General features: G+C 37.7%; 1 protein-coding gene across 3 annotated transcripts; it reads right to left on the reverse strand.

Annotated features, from left to right (window-relative positions):
- Nucleotides 1–60: 60 nt before the first annotated feature.
- Nucleotides 61–21134, reverse strand: LOC112052437 (F-box only protein 28). Of its 3 annotated transcripts, none has more exons than XM_024091513.2 (10): nt 20830–21134; nt 17717–17844; nt 16829–16949; nt 15643–15847; nt 15081–15170; nt 11708–11823; nt 9697–9784; nt 8092–8187; nt 6132–6245; nt 61–5447 (listed from the first exon to the last, which is right to left on the reverse strand). In XM_024091513.2, exons 1-10 carry the CDS (start codon nt 20911–20913, stop codon nt 5197–5199), a joined length of 1293 nt encoding a protein of 430 aa, XP_023947281.1. In that variant the 5' UTR covers nt 20914–21134; the 3' UTR covers nt 61–5196. The 3 variants fall into 3 exon arrangements, with proteins under 3 accessions (XP_023947281.1, XP_023947280.1, XP_023947282.1); XM_024091512.2 differs by having other exon boundaries at nt 6132–6251; nt 20830–21133; XM_024091514.2 differs by lacking the exon at nt 15081–15170 and having other exon boundaries at nt 6132–6251; nt 20830–21133.
- Between the last annotated feature and the right edge of the window lie 1052 nt (nt 21135–22186).

Raw genomic sequence — 22186 nt, forward strand, 5'->3', positions numbered from 1 at the left:
ACAGAGTTCCTTGGTTCAGTAAGGTAGAGTCTTAATCGACAGGGATTTTTAAATAAAACATTATTTGCATTTATTATGCTTTATTTTCTAAACGAAGAGATTTTAATACATTTATTTTTTTAATCAGTTACAGACATTCATTATATACTCCGAATTTACGTTTATACCGTTTATATAATATCTTATCCAGTAACTTACATCAATAGGTATTTAATATAACATGTTCTGTGAGTTAAATATTAACATATTTATTTTTAACAAAGATTAATATTTTTGTTTATATTATACGTAAGAATCACCAAAATACTAATAGACCGAACTTTCTATGTGGTTTCGAATCACGAGTTCCTGGGATCGAGTCCTAGGTGGCTAGGTTAGGCTGTGAAGAACTGAGCTTTTTTTTGTTCTAAGAAATTTTCAGTAAAAAATCCTAGCCCAGAGTTTAAAAGATAAAAGGTGGTGTGACACTTACACCCTGTGCCTTGAAAAGCAAGTTATGGCGTCGATCCCAGTAAATAAAGTATTATCATTAACATCATAATAATGATAATTGAGTCGAATATCATCCGCCTACCTGCATCAGAGCAGCACGGTGGGTATAAACTCCATTTAAAGAGGCTGATGAATCCAGCGGTACTACAAAATTAACAAAATAAACCCTTTGAGATAAACCCTAGTCTTTCTTTCTCTAGTCACACTCTGAGCTACATATTACAGCATTTATATTTGCGACCATATTATATATAAACCAGACACATTTTTCTTACAAAAACCATGAACTAGATCAAAGGCAACTAATACAGTTAAATTAAGCACAAAATAAGCTTTTATCTATACTTACAATTATAATAAATCTGTAGAGGTCAATTCTGTACATGAAATATATTTCCAAAATAACTATCAGAGGGTGATTAGTGATCGATACTGATGCCAAAAATACAATCAGTAAAATTTTCGTCTGTCTGTATGTTCGTTATAAAAACAAAAACTACTTGACGGATTTAAACGAAACTTGGTACAATTATTCTTCATACTCCTGGGCAGGTTATAGTATACTATTCTTCACGCTACGATCAATAGGAGCAGAGCAGTGAAGAGAAATGTTGGGAAAACGGGAGAAGTTACTCCATTTTTACAGCGATACTACTGTAAGGGCTGGATTAAAGAGGTCTGACGAAGACGAAGTCGTGGGCGTTTGCTAGGTTGACATATTAGACGACTAAAGATGAGGGTATTTTTATAACATTAATTAAATGTTTATATCTGGCAACCCCACAGTTGCAGCGTGAAAACAGGAAACCTTTACGTTTTCAATTCTTTAGAGTTGTATTCTTTTCAATAGTTTACGATTTTTTGCTAATTAAGCAAAGAGGTAAGTAGATTAAATAAATTTAATCATTTATAATACATACTAACACAATCGACTAACTCTAATTACCAAGTCAACATACATAAATATAAGACTAAAAACTAGAGGAAAAAAATAATATTTAATTAGAATATACTTAAAATTATTACTGCACGCTTCAACGACATATTACCAGTATATCTGAGATGACACATTAGAAGATCGCTTCTTAGCGATAAGGCCGCCTTTTGTATCTGTGTGACTATTTATTATATATATTTTTTTTATTCTTAACAAGTTAGCCGTTGACTACGATCTCATCTGATGGTAAGTGATGATGCAATGTAAGATGGAACTAACTTGTTAGGAGAATGAAGATAAATCGCTTGGCGGTACGGCATTGCCGGTAGGGTGGTACCGAGCCACGGCCGAAGCCTCCTACCAGCCAGACCTAGACCAATTAAGTAAACCTCAATCGGCCCAGCTGGAGATCGAACCCAGGACGTCCTTTTTGTAAATCCACCGCGCATACTACTGCGTTGGAAGCCGTCAAATATTTTTTTTTTGTATTCATAAATTGTGGTGTACAATAAAGAGTCACTTCATTTCATATTGTGGACAGAATTACATTTTATATAATTGATTAAAAAAAATGCGGTTTCCAAAATATTTTTATTTTAGGTTTTAAGCCCTAAATTTATTTTATGTTGTTTGTTCTTTACATGTTAGCCCTTGATTAGCACAATCTCACCTGACGGTAAGTGATGATGTAATCTAAGATGGCAGCGGGCTAACTTGTTAGGAGTAGGTATCCACACCCCTTTATCACTCGGAATAAAGGCCCAAAATTGGGACATGTCCTTTGTCTATTTCCCCTCACGAGATTATCTCATTGGTCGCACGTTAGCACTAATGGTGTGCATGTTAGATCTATAAGGGATACATGGCGAAATAATAAACTCACAAAGAGATCTACTCATATAGCTTTCCAAGCCAAACTGTCTTCAGTAAATAGAATATCTATATCTCATACATACAGACTCCGTTAATAATAAAATTTAAAACTAAACAAATATTAATCTATGCTAATATTTAAAGGTAAAGTTTATTAGTTTGTAATATCTGAATCTACTACACCGATATTGAAAATTATTTTACTAAGAGAAAGCTACATTTTCACCGAGTAACACAGAATATACAGAATATCTATACCTCATACGTACAGACTCAGTAATAATTTAAAACTAAACAAATATTAATTTATGCTAATATTCAAAGGTAAAGTTTTGTTACTTTGTAATGACTGAATCTACTACACCGATAATGAAAATTATTTTACTAATAGAAAGCTACATTTTCTCCGAGTAACATAGACACATAGACTATACTTTGACCCCAACGGGAACAGAAACTACTTGGAGTATCTGCAAGTATATTATATAGAATATTTATACCACATACATACAGACTACGTAATTATGAAATTTAAAGAACACATAATATCAATCTACACTAATTATAGAGATAAAATTTACGAATTAGTGACATCTGATGAATCTACTACACCGATATTGAAAATTATTTTACCAATATAAAGATACATCAAGTAACATAGACTATACAGGGTGCTCGGGAGTATTTTCCATAACTTCAAGGTGTTGACAAGTCCTCGTATAGCAGCCGAACTGCATAACTATTTTTTTTAAACTAAAAATTTAACTAACTGCATAACTATTTTTTTTAATTAAAAAGAACTTTTCATGTTTTCATACAAATAATTCCGGCTATACATGCATATTCGGAATTATTTGGATAGACACACGCCTTTAGGTAAAATGAAAAGAATTTTTTTTTATTCAATGACAAGCTAAGATGATGATGACAGTACTAGACAACATAGACGAGAGCGACGAGATAGTTGCAACTGGCACTAGTACATCGTGATATTTATCAATTAATAAGTTTCACTACATCATTATTATAAGTATGCGTATAAGGGACACATTTCATGATGTATTTACAAAAGAAATATTATTTACTCCGAAAATATTCATTTTAGAAATCATGTTCCTTGGACATATTTAATTAATTTTTCTTAAAGAAAACCCTAACACTACAGTTACGGGAAATACTCCCGAGCATCCTGTATATATTATCGAACGGGAACGGGGGAACTACACGGGTGAAACGTGGGATGTTAGTATAATATATAGAAAAGGATGTTATGGTCAATTTCAGGCCAGGTCTATGTACTATATATACCATTATTAAAAAATACATTTTATTAATAATAGAATAAATAAGAACAAAATGAATATTTTTATGAAGTGCGCGCAAGATAAGTTTGCGCGTGGCAAAAATCGGTACTAATCAAAAGTGCCGCCATCTTGTTGTCTATCTCTATCTATCTCTTGGCGGGTAAAAGAGACCACTAACGCTGGCAACATAATGCACTGCCAGTCGCGTGCAGACTTATCTTGCACGCACTCTATTACCATTGGCCATTTGACAAATGGCACTTTCGACGGAAATCGTCAAAATAAAATCAATCCGCCATTTTTACCTGTATCACAGGCGCTAATAAAGTCCTTTACATGATAAAAGTCCACCAGACGCGGCGCTAATGTTTTAATGGCACTCATTGTCGTTTGGTAATGGCAGTCTTATTTTCATTTGTGTAAGGCGCTGTCAATTTTAGTTCAGATTTTGGCCGCGGGACATCTTTCATGAAAAGAACTCTACCTTCAGTTTGACCGCGCAGTTTTAAATGTACAGTTTTATCTAATCGAAATTCCAATTAAAATCATTAGAAAAAACTGGTCAGTTAAATTCTTTGATTTAACTGAACAGTTAAAACTACATTTCTGTAGCACTTCCCTGGGAGAATAAATATATTTTTTTAAAGGAATATTCGCCATGTATTTTTTAAATAATATGACCAATATTCCTATTCTCCTCCAACTAGTCGGGAAAGACTGCATTAAGAGTGGATACGACAATAGACCAACGGGGCGGGAATCGAACCACCACCCCTCTGTAATGAGTCCGATCGCTCTTACCGTTGAGCTATTGAGGCTCTAACAAAATAAAATTAAAAGTGAACTCTTAAATTTGAATAATCAAAAATATACTCAGAGGCCTAATTATCTGCCCAATTAATCTACTCGCGTCATATCAAAGAGCGTTTTTGAACTTTGTATTTGTGAGTACGACACTCCATCTGCCTATTATTGATTAATCTGTGATCAATACATACATAATTATTAATAAAAAATTCAAAATCACTCTTGTCTCTTTACACAATACTACAACACAATCAACTTTTTTTAAATTTTTGTCTGTCTTGACTGTTTTTCTGTTTGGCCAGGCTAATCTGTGGAACGGCTGGACAAAGTTCAAGTAAAATGTTTATTACATTTTATCTCACAAAATTAATTTTATTAGTAAAATGGCGGATAATTGTGCCACTGACTCAGACCAATTATTGTATAGGACCTGCCTCGCTAGACGTTACTTTTCTGTCAAAGTATATGATCAACGATCTAATGCGATTATAAAAACTGTCTCTATAGAATCGATGTTAAATGGTTGTAATCGTGTTCGTCGGTTAAAGAGCTCCGTAAAAATACATTTTTGTGTAACTGAATTGTGTAAAAAACGGGCAAAAACTTCTAGTTTCGTATCAGATAGATACCAAATCTAAGCTCATTTTCCTCAGAAAATGACACAATTTTGTTCGTGACTATGTGTGCGATACAGGTCCTTCTATAATTGGTCTGAGGCCACTGAGTATAGTTTGGTATAGCTTGTACACAGACCAGGCCTGGGCTCCATATGTCGACCATCATTTAATCAAGTTTCGCTTTCTTTGCCTCAGTATCCTGTTTCTTCGGTTTTGGGCTCTGGAGGCGTCGCTTCAGCTTCCCATCAAAGTTTTTGGCCATGTTTCCCAAGCTTGACAGCTGTTGGATTTTGTTGGTCGCCCAATATATGTTTGCCAGCATTGAGTCGTCAATTGTCATGTCCAAATTCGAATCCATGTCTTCTGAAAGACTGGGGACTTTCATACGCGGCTTGCGTGGCTTCATGTTCGGCGTTGCTGTAAAATAAAAATTAAACATGTAAATATGCATCTATACACAGTGGCGTGCACTATCTTTTTCGAATAGCCAAAAAGTCAAAATTCATTTATTTCAATTAGGCTTAGTATACAAGCACTTTTGAAAGGTCAAGATTATGTCATAATTTAATGGTGGTATTAAAAAAGATTGATTCGTTTTTGAATTTTGTATTTGTGAGTTTTCGACTATTATTAGTCGAAAACTTAAAACTAAAGTTACGAGGGTTCCAAACGCGCCTTGGTCCGAGAAGAGCCCACAACAAACTCAAACATTTGACGTGACAACGTCTTATAATTCGATGGAGTCGGCTGCACGCTCGAAGAAAATGACGTCATGCGTCGTTCGCTCACTCTAGGGTTGCCAACTTTTTTTACAAGAAATATAGTATATTTTGGTCTATGAAGTTTATTAAACAGTATTTTAGAAAAACGAACATTTTCTTTAGAACAATGCAACCGTTCTAACGTTCAACTATCGTCAGTAAGCCGACTTTACAGACGACCGATTTTTTTTTGTTCATGAATTTCGGCGCGATACTAGTCCTTACGAATTACTCTGAGAGACAGACAGACGAAACGAAACTTGGCGAAACTTTAAGAATTCCTCGTTAGTATGGGAACCTAAAATTGGGTTTTTATATATTATGTAAACAATGAAATTACCTTTAGTTTGGTTCTTTTTAGACGTGCCGATGGGCAGCACGGACAGGTCCAACTTGATTTGACTTCCAAAATTGCGGAGCGATTGAGATCCCGATGCAGCATCGCTCGATGCGCCTGGAACTGGATAATAATAAGAAAATTTCATAACCAATACCAAAGACAGGCGGGGATACTTACCACTATACTACCGTGATAGCCCAGTGGATATGACCTCTGCCTCCGACTCCGGAGGGCGTAGGTTCGAATCCGGCCCGGGGCATGCACCTCCAACTTTTCAGTTGTGTGCATTTTAAGAAATTAAATATCACGTTTCTCAAACGGTGAAGGAAAACATCGTGAGGAAACCTGCACATCAGATAATTTTCTTAATTTTCTGCGTGTGTGAAGCCAGCGTGGTGGACCTTACCTAACCCCTCTCATTCTGAGAGGAGACTCGAGCTCAGCAGTGAGCCGAATATAGAATAGAATAGAATAGAATATATCTTTATTTGTCCACACACGAGTAATAAAATAAAATAAAATAAACAAACAGAACATACAAATATCTGGTCGTGGACAAAACAGGTATCCACCTCAGCACAATGCCACAGCGAGCTGTGGCGCTGGTTTTCAGGTGAAACCTTGTGAGTTCACGGACGTGTCTACGTGACGTGTCTTAACTTAAAACTTATACATGAATACAAAGTAAAATAAAATAATGAAACAAGAACGAACAGAGTAATAAAATAACAAAATTAACATTTATGGGAAACTAAATTGATAAATATAAATATGGGTTGATAATGATGAATACCACAGAGTAACCAGAGTGAGTCTTTACAAACTGCGTGCTGAAGTCGGTGAAGCCAAAAAAAAAAACAAATGTCACGCGTCTCCTTGACATCTGCATATACAAACTTATTTAAAAATTTAACACTAATAACAATTACGTAAATTAATATAACAATCAATAATTACCAATGCAAAAATACTCCATCTTATTTCTTTAGTTTTTGAGAACAGTTTTTAAAATACATATTTAAAAACATAAGACGCCATTTTTCTTGAATAACATTGAAAATTACAGATGCGACGCTTCGTGTCGTATTGACTCGAAAATGTATTCGTTTTTGAATTTTGTATTTGTGAGTACGACACTCCATCTGCCTATTTTGATTATTCTGTATTGATTAATCTGTGATCAATGCATACATAACTATTAATAAAAAAATTAAAATAACTATTGTCTCAAATGCTTAAAGATATTTACACAATACTACAACACAATCAACATTTTTTTGATTTTTGTCTGTCTGTCTGTTTTCCTGTTTGGCCAGGCTAATCTGTGGAACGGCTGGGCAAAGTTTAAGTAAAATGTTTATTACATTTTCTCACAAAATTAATTTTATTAATTAAATGTTGACTTACAAACTTAAAAAGTCTTTGCTAAGATTTAAAAAAGTAGCGTTCGTTTTAGACGGATTATCATGATAAAAAGTGCGTTTTACATTACAATAACGCACAAGTGCGTAATGAGATACATTACGATATTGAAATTGGTAAAATAAGGACACTTTACTAGCAAATGTGTTATCTATACTTATAATAAATTTGTAGAGGTCAATTCTGTACATGAAATATATTTCCAAAATAACTATCAGGGGGTGATTAGTGATCGATACTGATGCCAAAAACGCAATCAGTAAAATTTTTGTCTGTCTATCAGTATATTCGTTATAGAAACAAAAACTACTCGACGGATTTTGATGAAACTTGGAAATTATTCTTCACACTCCTGGGCAAGTTATAGTATACTTTCATCACGCTACGATCAGTAGGAGCAGAGCAGTGAAGGTAAATGTTGGGAAAACGGGAGAAGTTACTCCATTTTTACAGCGATACTACTGTAAGGGCTGGATTAAAGAGGTCTAAGGGCGGACGAAGTCGCGGGCTGCCGCTAGTAAATTGATATAACTCTCACCTGGAATAGCTTTCCCCCCAGCAGTCTGGTTGGTGTGGGACAGTGAGAGCTCGGTATACTTAATATCACTTTCTTCCAAGCGCTTCTTGAGTTCGGCTGCGAAGTACAAACTTGTTCATTCAACTATTACAACACATAGCTAGACGAGTCGCGAAACTGAAGTGGCAATGGGCGGGGCACATAGTTCGAAGAGCCAATGGACGTTGGGGTCCCAAGGTGCTGGAATGGTGTCCCCGCACTAGAAAGCGCAGAGTTGGTCGACCACTAAGGTAGGCTGACGACATCAAGCGAATCGCAAGGATTCGCTGGATGCAGGCGGCTCAGGGTCGTGATGTTTGGAAGTCCCTACAAAAGGCGTATGTCCTGCAGTGGACGCCCATCGGCTGATACGATGATGAGCATGGAAGCATGTTAAGGCTGCTACTAATTCCAACAACCTTGATCAAATAATTTTGTCAGTCATCGTTGAACGCGAGTTTATCAATTTTGCAGTTTTTCTCATAAATTACATTTAACTTATTCAAAAATTTAATGGTAACTGAGTGGAAATGACCTATGCCTTCGATTCGGAAGGCGTTCGAATCCGGTCCGGGACATGCACCTCCAACTTTTCAGTTGTGAGCATTGTAAGAAATAAAATATCACGTGACTCAAACGGTAAAAAAAAACATCGTGAGGAAACCTGCATACCTAAAAATTTTCTTAATTCTCTGCGTGTGTGAAGTCTGCAAATTCGCATTGGGCCAGCGTGGTGGACTATTGGCCTAACCCCTCATTAGCCTCTCATTCTAAGAGGAGACTCAAGCTCAGCAGTGAGCCAAATATGGATTGCGAACTCAAACCAAGTACCTTCTATAGGACCTGCTAGAGGTTACCCTTCTGTCAAAAATATATAATCATGATCAAACATGTTCATACAAACTGCATCTATAGGATCGATGTTTCATTGTGTATTGCAATTCAAAATTTACAGTTGTGTGTAGTGTAAGTACACAGGATATATTTATTGGTGTTAAATATTTTCGATGTGTGAGTAAACCTCGTCCCCCGCAAAAAACAACAGACAATTTTGTTTGTGAATCTGAATGCGATACATGTCCAATAGAAGGTTGATCTGAGGTTGTTAATTATGAACTGTGTTGCAAAAATTGCAACCTATTATACGAAATAGTAGTCTGAGACGCATATGACGTCGCTCGATCTCGTGTTGGCTTGTGCCGACGCTAGGTGGCGCGACTTGTTTCGGTAACGTAGGGATTTAGAGATGGGTAGCGATCTGTCTACATTTCTAGTTGTGTAATTCTTTATGGGTTACTCGGGATAGGCGGAGAGAGGGAGCAGAGTGGAAAAGGGGAGTGTTTGTTAACTGTCAAAGACGTCTTCAACCCTGCACACAACGTTCACAAGTGCGTGACTCAAGATCATTCTCTGCCATTTTAGGGTCTTATTTTGGCTGAGGTTTGATTTGTTAATTAAGTTGTCTTGACAAATATTGTGAATCATAAACCTTTGTTCGATATTGTTTTTCTTATTTCTATAAAGCAACTTCTGAGTCTGCTAAACTATTTTTTCACAAAGCGCAATGTATCATTGAAATGCACTTACCTATAGCAATACTTTGCATTCTCTGTCTTTTGGTAAGCAGACGGATTGCTTTGTGCTGCCGCAATGCAAACTGTTTGTATTCCTTCACCTGCAAATGGGAATAATAAATAAATATACTAAAACAAACACATCACTCTCTAACCTCAAAGTATATATACCTGTCATCATCATCACCATATAAGCCGATGGTCGTCTACTGCAGGACATAGGCCTTTTGTAGGGACTTCCAAAACACAATCCTTCTGAGCCGCCTGCATCCAGGGAATCCCTGTCAGTCCACCTGGTGGGGGTCGCCCAACACTGTCCTTTCTCGTGCGAGGTCGCCATTCCAGCACCTTGCTCTTCGAACTATGTGCCCACTTCAGCTTCGCGATTCGTTGAGCTATGTCGGTGACTTTGGTTCTTCTGCGGATCTCCTCTTTCTGATTCGATCACATAGAGATACTCCTAACATAGCTCGTTCAATTGCCCGCTGAGCTGTCTTGTGAGACCCATAGTTAGCGACCAAGTCTCGAAACCATAGGTCATCACTACCTACCTATATACCTGTAGCCTGTGTTATTGGCATGTATACTAAAATGATTTTATCATGTAAATTAACTAGTATCAAAGAAGCTCCTTAACCACATATTCTTTTTTTAATATTTGCAATATCAAAAAGACATCAAGCGTGTTGCTGGATGGTACCGGTTTGAGACCGTGGTGTTTGGAAGTATATAACCAGCAGTGGACGTCCATCGGCTGTTATTGATTTGCCATATATTTTAAATACGACCAATATTCCCGTTCCCTTCCAAGTAGTCAGAAAAGATAGTGTTAGGATTGGATACGCCAATAGACCACCGGGCGGGGATTGAACCACCTCTCGGTGATGAGTGACTGAGCCAGGGGCGTAGCTACATGACTAGTGTTACCGCCGTACAGCCATATCAATGATAAGGGAAGGCCTTACGTGTGAAAGCAAAAAATAGTAAAATGTAATCCATCTTACTTAATCTGATGCTTTCCGGGAAATCGTATTATAAAAACTGCCTATAGATTTCACTTCGATTTGCCAAAAGTAAAAAAAAACAATCTGCTTTTTTCCGGGTTAAGTCCAAACGTTGGAAACATCCTACATTGATTAATCACACTCATAATCACTGTCATGTTTATTTTAAACAAGCTTCTTTTCTTTTGTGAAGAAATCTTTACCCTGAATTTGGGCCCCTCCAACTAGTTTTGATACCGGGGCCCAAAACACGCTACGCCACTGCACTGAGCTATTGAGGCATTGGTCACAAATCCCGGACTCTGCTCGGAGTTTTCCTCTCAGTCACTAATAGACCCGGTACCCGTACAGCCAATCCGGGGATGTTAAGATATTCATCTCAATAAGTCTTCACCAGAGTTTAAGGTCTTCACTAGGGGTGTAAGGGGGAGGCTAGTGTCAGTCAGTCTCCCCAACTGCCAACCTCACCTGCTCGTGGTGCAACCTGTAGATAGACCGACGAGGCTCTGGCGACCGACGAATAGCGGTATATCCATTCCCACAGGCTAGATTATGAAATGCCTTAGGCCCGCGACACCGGTGCGAGTAATCTAGCTCTGCGCTGACCAACCCGCATGCCCAGCGTGGTCAGTACTGGGCGAAACTTTTATGGCCAGCACCATAACACAGCCCCCAGTCCCCGACAGCCCCGCTATTCCTAGCTCTGGCAGCGGTTACGGTAACTTAATTACGGTAGATTAAGAATCTCCAGCAGAGATTCCGCTGCCAATCCCGACGACTAGACCTGGCAGCCGATGAACATTGGGGTTTCTAAGCGTTGGAATGACGCCCTGCACTAGAAAGCGCAGCGTTGGCCGACTCCCCACCAGGTGGACTGACGGCATCAAGCAGGTCGCAGAGATTCGCTGGATCGTAGGGTATCGTGATGTTTGGAAGTCCCTACAAAGGGCCTATGTCCTGCAGTGGACGTCCATCGGCTGATATGATGACGATGAAGTCTTCACCCCTCCCCTTCCTCACCTGTTCAGAGTACTTCTTGTACTGAGCGGTCAGGTACAGAGACAGCCTGGAGTTGACGATCGTCCTGCGACGCATGTGCAGAAACTCTTCACGCATCCTGACCGGTAATATCAGACCTGGAGACAGTTCAACAAAGTCATGTGTGTGAGGGGAACTGGGCTTCAGGTATGCAGGGAAGCTCATTATGCTTAAGTATACTCCAATGTCGCGAAAAAAAAGTGACAATATACAATGTCAAGTGACACACTACAGTCTACTGGACTCTAAAGAAAAACACATTTTATTTATAACACCAAGCTATTGTATCGGCATAATGCTGACGTAATCTGTTCAGTTTCCCTTCGAGCAGCTACCTGATACTTGACACGTGTTTATATTGCGAATAAAACTTATAGTCTAAGAGCGGTGCGCATTAAACTAAAGACGGTTGGTGCTTATATCAAAACATTTACTTAGATAAAAATCCCAAGCCAGTGATGTTTTAATTCAAGCCGTTTAAATTACAAAATTCAGTGGTTCTTTCAGAAACGGCTTTAATTAAAACACGACACTGGATTGGCACCGCTTTCAAACTGAGCAGAAAGTAGCACATAGATAAGATGATAATTTTTTGCTTTTTAGTTTATGTTAATTTTTGAGTTGGAATTCGTTGGATTTTTTTACTAAAATTTATATTTTTTAATTTTTAGTGTTAGCATACCTACTGAGTCATTTTCTTTTGATAAGTACCTAAGTCCTACAATCCTAATTTTGAAAATACTACCTTAACTCATATACAAAATTTCACTCCCCCTTTATCCACACGTAATATGAATATCCAAAAAAACATGAAAGGTGTCTTAACCGGAGAGGAGTTTTCTTAAAGGTCCTCCGTCTTCGTCACCCGACCTCTTATGCAGTCATAACCAATATAAAATTAATCAAGTCCAAACACTAGGTAACTACAGTGAACCGTGGAGAAGTTCCCTTAACTGACCTTCGTCTTCATCACCAGACCCCTAATATAGTCACAATCCATCTAGGTGGAAAGTTTTCATCAATACAAAATTATCAAGCCCAAACAAAAAGTAGCTACTGTGAACCGTCGAGGAGTTCCTTTAACTGTCCTTCGTCTTCATCACCAGACCCCTAATACTGTCACAACCTATCTAGGTGGAAAGTTCTTATCAATACCAAATTATCAAATACAAACACATGGTAGCTACTTTGAACCATCGAGGACCCTTAATTGTCCTTCGTCTTAGACCCCTAATACAGTCACAACCCATCAAGGTGGAAAGTTGTCATCAATACAAATTTATCAAGTCCAAACACAAGATAGCTACTGTGAACCATCGAGGAGCTCCCTTAACTGTCCTTCGTCTTCATCTCCAGACCCTTTATCACAACCCATCTAGGTGGAAAGATCTCATCAATACAAAATAATCAAGCTCAAACAAAAGGTAACTGCTGTTAATTGACGAGTTCCATCGTCTGTATTTCGGCTCCATCATCAGACCAACTCCAGATCTTCATAAAATTGTAATGGTTTAAAATATCTTTTGGAAACATTAACAAACGCACTAACTGTCTCTACGATTTTCAAAAGTTCCCCTCGATTTCTCCAGGATGCCATCATCAGATCCTGACATGAAAAAAATGGAAGTAATACCTACTACACAAAAAAAGAAATTTCAAAATCGGTAGCTAATTGACGGAAATATCGCTGGACATACGTAAAAAAAGAAAAAAACATACATACAGCCGAACGTAAAACCTCCTCCTTTTTCGAAGTCGGTTAAAGAATAAAAAACAGACATGTGCGAGTCTGATTCGCCCACCGAGGGTTCCGTATCATATCCCTTTCATATGATACCCCATTTCCTCACCCCACACTTCAATTTGAAATTCCGAAATAATAATGGATAATACAAAAAAATATAGACCCCTGTTTTTTAAGATTTAATTAAAAATAATGTTTTGAGATTTGTTCTAGTACTGTACTCTGGTTTTTGATGATAACATTTGCCAATCGGATTGTTGGGAACTTATGTAGCTTTACTCTTATTTTTTGGTCTAATTTGACAGGACTAGAAGTAAATGGCCTCGACAGACAGACGGACAACAAAGTGATCTTATAAATAAAGGTTCCGTTTTTTTTCTTTTTCAGTAAGGAACCCTAAAAATGAAATAATGATTGAATGTTTGTTCCCAATGGATATTAAAAACAATACGACGCAATTATTCTCCTAATATTATAAACGCGAAAGTTTGTATGGATGTTTGGATGTTTGGATGTTTGTTACTCTTTAACGTCGTTACTGCTGAAGCGATGGCTAAAATTTAGAATGGATTTTACCCTGGATTAACACATAGGCTACTTTTTATTTCGAAAAAATCCATGGTTTCCCGAGATTTGCGAAAACTGATGATTTTAATGATATGAATGTTTGTTACTCTTTCACGCCTGGACTACTTAACCGAGTTTGCTGAAATTTGGTATTAAGATATATTATAGCATGGATAAACACATAGGATTTTTATCCCGGAAATATCCATGGTTCCTGAGGGATTTGTGAAAAACTAAATTTTACGCGGACGAAGTCGCGGGCGTCCGCTAGATAATCATAAGAAAATGGTATACTGCGTAACAGCAAGAAACAATAAATCATTGGACCAGAGTTATTTTACAATAATGCTTCTATCATAGTAGCCGTTGACTCTTTGAGTATGTTAAAAGTTGCTTGCTTATTTGCGAGAAATTAATGTGACGGACGGGCTTATTAGTGTTTCAAATGCTGACAATGCGTTTCTTGCTGGCCCGTGTTGTTTGCCTTTATTGTAATATGATTCTTGTTACTGCGTCCCTATGTGAAATATTGGAGTCATATCAGTGGCGTGCACAATTATTTTAAATAGGGTAAGCACTATACGTACAAATCGTACAAAATAGAAAATTCCTTCTTCAATCCAGGTTCGTAATGATTCCTTAGGGTAGGCAGGGCAATTTTGCATATATGAAGTGCACGCCACTTGGTCATATACTCCTTGATGATTGCTTGACTTCTGGGAGGTAAGAGTAGATTTTTATAATTTTCCCAGTGAAGGTGCTTGGCGTTGTACGGAGTACTTTTTGCGTAAGGCGGATATTACTTTGTATGCTAAACAAACTAATAATCTATACTAATATTATAAAGCTGAAGAGTTTGTTTGATTGAACGCGCTTATCTCAGAAACTACTGGTCCGATTTGAAAAATTCTTTCAGTGTTAGATAGCCCATTTATGGAGGAAGCCTATAGGCTGTATGTTTTCCCCGTATTCCTACGGGAACAGAAACCACGTGGGTAAAACCGCGCGGCGTCAGCTAGTAATTAATAATTTTGCTTTACTTACTATCAGTCTCGATTTGCGAGGTCCTCGGTTCGGTCCGATCCGCGGCCCCAAACAGTCGATGGCGCAAGGCTATCTTGTAGTCAATATGTTCTAAAAAAAAATGAAAAAGTAAGTAAATATTTCATGGCTACCTTTGCCTTACTTACACTAGCTCTCACCTTGAGATGGTCCAGAAGCGCGACGCCCTCGTGCTCTCGTTTGCGGAAGGATGACATTTTGTACTCAAAACGCTCAAAAAAAGAAACAAGAAAAAAAACTCTTGACTACTTTTGCGTTACTTACTTTGGCTCCCACCTTGCGAGGGTCTGGAAACGGGCGCGACGCTCTCGTGCACTCTTTTGCAGAAAGACGATAGTTTGTACTCAAAATTCACAAAAAAAAAGAAAAAAAAGAAGAAAAAATACTCATAGCTACTTATGCCTTAGTTACTCTTAACTTGCACCTTGTGAGGGTCCAAAAGCGAGCTGCGCGACGCTCTCGTGCACGCGTTTGCAGAAAGACGATAGTTTGTACTCAAAATGCTCAAAAAAATAAAAAAAAATACTACTTTTGCGTTACTTACTCTGGTTCTCACTACGCGAGGGCCCAGAAGTGGGCTGCAAGACGCTCTCGTGCAGTTGTTTGCGGAAGGCTGGTGAGATCTTGTCGTCAAAGTGTTCAATCGCCATGCTGGATATGTCGCGAAGCTCTTGCAGGACTTCGTGCGCGCGCGGCGGCGTGTTAGACGACTCCACGATGGTTAGCACGCGTCTGATTTCGTCGATCACCTTCGAATATAACAATTAACAATAAGTTACACTGAGTCCATCTTAGCCTTTGCAGATGACCTTATTCAGGAACTAATAAATGAAGTGGATGAGTTCTGTTCGTGCACTGAGGGACTGAGGACAAAGCCAAGTAAATGCTACTGCCTATGTCTGGGGATACGTTCTACGATGCGGGACTAACCACAATTGCCGAAGCAGTACGTTTGAAATTTCTTGGTAGAAATATTGACTACAAAAGGTGTACACCATTCCTAGAGGTAGTTGTCGATGACTTCATAAATGACCTCAATAAGGTAGACCAACAGCCAATATAAACAATATCTAAAAAGCTTGGATTTCCGATATCTATCTTACTTCTTGTCTGCCTTGGCCTTCCGTAGTTTATGATATTGGTAAAACCCTTCATTCTTTTTTTTCAGCATATAAAGCCGTCGGACCCGGTCTTTGTGATTATAATTTGAAAGTGGTTGTTATTGAATTTAACATTATCGCCCTAAGCCCGTCAATCCGCATCGGAGCAGTGTGGTGTGACGAAGATCCATATCCCCTCTCCTATAAGGAGGGAGGCCTGGCCCTGTAGCAGGCTGTTAAAATAGGTTAGTATATCCAGAAGAGAACAGAAGAGCCGATGGGCTTTGGGGTCCCAAAGTGCTGGAAAGGCGACCCCGCACCGGAAAGCGCAGTGTTGGTCTCCCACTAGGTGGACCGAGGACTTCAAGCGGGTTGCAGGGAGCCGCTGGATACTCGCGGCTCGAGACCGTCCAATTCCATGCAAGAACCCAATGTCCAGCAGTGAACATCCATCGGCTGTTAATAATGATGATGATGACCACTTCAGCTTCACGACTCGCTGAGCTATATCAGTGACTTTGGTTCTTCTACGAATCTCCTCATTTCTGATTCAATCACTCAGAGTAACCCCAAGCATAGCTCGCTCCATCGCATCGAAATATTATTTGTTAGAACAAAAAAAATACATACCTTTCCCGGTATGAAGGAGCATATTCCATTGTCTATGAACTTCATGTATGTCATATTGAGCATAGATATACGAGTCTCTATCGATGTCAGTATGTCACAATGTCTAGCCAGTGGGTGATATCTGGAAAATCAAAAAAGGACTATGAACATTTCAAAATGATCTCAACCCAAATGATTGACTATACCTCCTTGGAGATTGAAACTGATTATTAAATTCTATTTATAATTTATGTACAAAAAGATCTGAAAGACTGACACATTAAAGGTCATAGCTCATTAGACCCACCCGGGACGCGACCCGCACCGCCTCGTCGCTAGGCGTCCACTTGTCGTCGACAGGTGGACGCCGCGTTGTCCACAAGTGAACCTCGCGTGGTCAACGAATTTCCGTGTCTACCAGCGTTTGGCTCTAGGGCCACTGGGAAAGCTTTACTAAACTTTAACATATTTTAAAATGATTTTTATCGATTAATAAACACTATTCTATACACCGAAACCAAATAGACACTAGACTATAATTAGGTAAATCACTGGATTATACAATTAAGGGCTTCCGCACCCGGGCTACCGGCCACAACCACAAAACGCCGACACAAAACGTCGCAACACGCCAGTCGCGAGATTCCGCACAGCTCTCACTCTTTTATCTCAGTAAACCTGGCGATTCCGCACAGCTCTCTCTCTCTCTTATCTCAGTAAACCTGGCGATTCCGCACAGCTCTCTCTCTCTTATCTCAGTAAACCTATTAGAGTCGAAAAGTAGCAGCCACCAACCGCAAGTCGACTACCGGCCACAAGTGGTTGTCGCGCGCTTCAGCTACTTTTGTAGCCCTTCTTGCTCCTTGTAGCGGCGTTTGTGGTTGTTGCGTTCATGAAAAAATAATTTACCTGCGTTCAGATTCCCTCCTTGGCAGCTGAGCTTTGACATTCTTGAGCACACTTGCATGACGCTTCTCTATCATCACAAAACCTCGGTTCAACAACCTCTTACATATTTCGTTAAATTCTTTTGACACCTGAAATGTTCAAATCAAGTACAAACTCCTCTGTGTAATAATACTAGCACAACCTCACGGTTTCGCCCGCGCAGTTTCCGTTCCAGGAGAAATAAGGGTATAACATATAGTCTATAGCACTCGGGGATAGTGTAGCTTCCAAACAGTGAAACAATTTTTCAAATCAGTTCTCGGAGTCTATTCAATGCAAATAAACAAACAATCAAATCATTTCTCCATATATAATATTAGTATGCTGTAGTACTGCACAGTTTTACCTCTGTACAGGAATGGGTCCTGTGAGAATACTAGGATAAAATGTAGCCTATGATATTCACAAATACCACTGCCTGCTAGAGATGAAAGAATTTTCAAAATAGGTTCAGTAGATCCAGAGATTCCCCTACAACACCACACTTTACCTCTTTATAATATTAGTAAATAGTAAAATGGTAAATTATAGTAATAGTAAGTATATAATATACTAGCTGACGCAGCGCGGTTGCACCCGCGTGGTTCCCGTTCTCGTAGGAATAAGGGGATAATATAAAGCCTATAGCCTTCCTTAATAAATGGGCTATCTAACACTGAAAGAATTTTTCAAATTGGACCAGTAGTTCTTGAGATTAGCGCGTTCATTCAAACAAACAAACTCTTCAGCTTTATAATATTAGTATAGATTAGTATAGATAGTATAATATCATCACAAATAATATAGAATTCTAATGGTGAAAGAATTTTTCAAATCAGTCCAGTAGTTTTAGAGCAAACAAAGAAACAGACAACCAAAACTTTTCTCTGATGATATCAGTATAGTACAACTAGCAGTCTGGAAACAAATTAATTTTTATAATAATTTTTGACAAGGTACTACTTCACACACATTGGCATGGAAGTCCTGCCAATATGTGTTAATCTTGCTGAGTTTCATTAAGTTGTTTTTTTTTCTATTACCCTCCTTGAGAAGACTCTTTGAGAAGACTGTGTTAGGAGTAGGTTTAACAATAGTCCAGCAAGCAGAGATCAAACCATGATGATTTTCTGGGATGAAAAGTAGCCTATGTGTTAATCCAGAGTGAAATCTATTTCCATTCCATATTTCAGCCAAATCACTTCAGTAGCCGCAGCGTAAAGGAGTACCAAACATACACACACACAAACTTTCGCCATTTTAATATTAGTGTGATGGAAAACAAACAGCTGTAAATTTTACTTGATATTAAACTAATCTAGATATTAACATTAAGCCAGTAAAGTTTTCACAGAATAAAGAATGATACAGAATGAGTCTTTACAAGTTGCGAGGTGGGGCTGGAGAAACCAAAAAAAAAAACAAATGTCACGCATCTCCTTGATATCCACATATACAAACTTTTTTCATAATTTGTATATTAAGATTTAACACTAACAACAATTAAGTAAATTAATATCATAATAGACTAATAATAATCAATAATTACTATCTTATTTCTTTAGTTTTTGTGACAAGTTTATAAATATTTAAAAACATAAGACACTGTTTTTCTTAAATAATATTGAAAATTACTGATGTGATGCTTTATGGGCTGATTTGAGAATGTATTAGTTTTTGAATTTGTGTTGGAATGGCTGCATCACAGCAGCGTTCCTTGTACTCTCTCTGCCTATTACTTAATCTGTGAGTAATATAGATTACTTATTACAAAGGTACATAGAACAACCTATCATACATATAAAAGAATATGTTGATATTTTTTGGTATACCTATTACAAGATCTCTGCAAAAATTTGTTTTTACAGTAATTGTGATGAGCTTGCGATAGTTAAAATGTATAGCACTGCCGACATTTTCTAATTAATGGTTTAGATACATTATATTTGATTTTATTTAATAAACTAGCTGGCGCCGCGCGGTTTAATATGCGTGGTTCCTGTTCCCGTAGGAATACGGGGATAATATATAGCCTATAGCCTTCCTCAATAAATGAGCTATCTAACACTGAAAGAATTTTTCAAATTGGTCCAGTAGTTCCTGAGATTAGCGTGTTCAATCAAACTCTTCAGCTTTAAAAGCTTTCTAGATAAGGACAATATACAATGAACATATTTTATATGCATTGCCAGTAATGAGAAAAAAAAATACAGGTAGATAGGTTACATAAACCACATTTGATGTTTACAACCGGCACACAAAAATTATTACAGAGGCATTGACAATGGTGCGATGACAGTGCGGTGATTGAGAACAGGTTTGCTTATTAGCATACTTTTAACATGCCACTTGCAGTCCGCATGTGACCTATCTACTTCTTTTTTCTTCTAACATCATTGATTACCAGCATAAACACTGATTCACATACCAATTACACAAATTCACATACAACAAAATGCTTGTATGAATGGCACAGCCACACCCTATTTATGTATTTCCTAATATATTTATTATTAATCATTAATTTTGTTAATAGATAACCAATATACTCTATTCACCTCCAATTAATAGACTCTACTACATGTGTATATAAAAATAGCCCATGGCTAAGGGATTTCAGAGTTAAAACTATATCTCTAACTAAGTATATAGTCTATGTCTATACTTTACTCTCTCTTTAAATAGAGAATTTGGACTCTCTCTCTTATTTGAGGATTAGAATCTCAATTTCATTTTCAGATACTTTTTTAAGAGTCATGTTCAGGATTGTGAGCTTGGACCAAAAAAATATTGGGATGATCATCTTTGGATTAAAAAAAACTAGCTGATAAAGGAAAATCTTCTTCATATTTGAAGATTAAATCTGGCATGCATTTCATCTATTAAGCTAATTATACGTAGTTTATATCTTTGATAGTATAGAGTCATCTGATAGTATTTAGCATGCGTGAAGTGCGCCCAGATTATTGATTTTTCAATGCAATTAGAATTTTAACCAGTACATAGTACCTATCTTATCTATAACATGAAAAATAGGTGGATGTATTTAATGAAATAGGAAATATTGACAAATCTATAAATAAAATCGAACTTACCAGTCTGTTCTTAGCAATTTCATCGTAGGACAAATATGAAAATATATATTCGATGACGAGCTCAGGAAGACTCAACAGAGTCATCTTTCTTCAGTAAAATCACTGTTTTAGAATATTCATGTGACAAAAACAGAGTCACTAATCACAAAGGAGTGTATAATTATTGAAAATTTAAATCATGCAACCATTTAACAAGTACAAACATTTACAAAGCAAAGAAGAAAAGAATCACAAAAGCACTGCTGACTTTGACTGGAAGTGGACCACAGTCCACAGATCACTACCACAGTCCACAACCACAAACGTCAAACTGGACTTTTTCTCGAAAAATTACGGACCACAGAATATTATGATCACAAACGTCAAATGAAATTATGCTATTATCACAGATTACTAGGATACATAGAGGTAAAATGAATGATGAATGAATGAATCCGTTTAACGCCATCTTTTGAGCACAGTTCGACCTACACCAATGGAGTACTTGACTCATATCAAATCTAACAGACGCCCGCGACTTTACACGCGTGGAAATCAAAGTAAACTTTTAACCAATATTTCACCACATTAGGGGTGGAATTTTAAAGGAGAGACGAATATCTTAGCATTCCATGGATTCACCGTGCGGGTGCTGGGTACATATAGAACTAGCTGCACTTCTAGAGAGGCCAAGGTCTTTAAGCAAGTTACAGAGAGATTTTGCTGGTAATCCTCTCGCACCTACTTCTACGGCATACAGACTAACTACATAGCCATTTTTAGTTACTTCATTAATTTGTTAGGTCATAATATTTATACACTTTTATACTGTGGTCCTTCGGAATGTTAGCCTCCCACGGCACAGTAAGCTCTACAAGTACTATTCGCTTAGTTTGTTTGGACAAAATGAAAATGTCTAGATCTCGAAATAGAGACATCCGCTGGAATTTTATAATACTTCTCATACGTATTACGTATCCATTAATCGTTCATTTCTTAAAATGAACGACTTTCCATACAAAATTTTACAACCTATTTTACCTTCTGTTTTATTTCAAATTTTCGTGTCTCAAAATAATTTTGATATTTTTTTAATCTAGTAGAACGATATTGACAATGACCATGTATAAAAAAGTGACAACTAGATTTCAAGCGCCATCTATAGAGCACTGTTCGAACTAAAAAGGCATGTGCAATGGGGCCGGTAAAAGCTAATCACAGATGGCGCCTCTGCAAAATGGTACCTTCAATAGCGGGAAAAAAAGAAGCGCGTTTTATAAACAAACTAACTGACGCCGCCCTATTTCATCCGCGTGTTTTTCGTTTACGTAGGAATACGGGGATAATATACAGCCTATAGGCTTCCGAGGAAGCCTAT

Source organism: Bicyclus anynana, chromosome 18 (genome assembly GCF_947172395.1).
Source record: "Bicyclus anynana chromosome 18, ilBicAnyn1.1, whole genome shotgun sequence".
In the NCBI taxonomy this organism is placed as follows: Eukaryota; Metazoa; Arthropoda; class Insecta; order Lepidoptera; family Nymphalidae; genus Bicyclus; species Bicyclus anynana.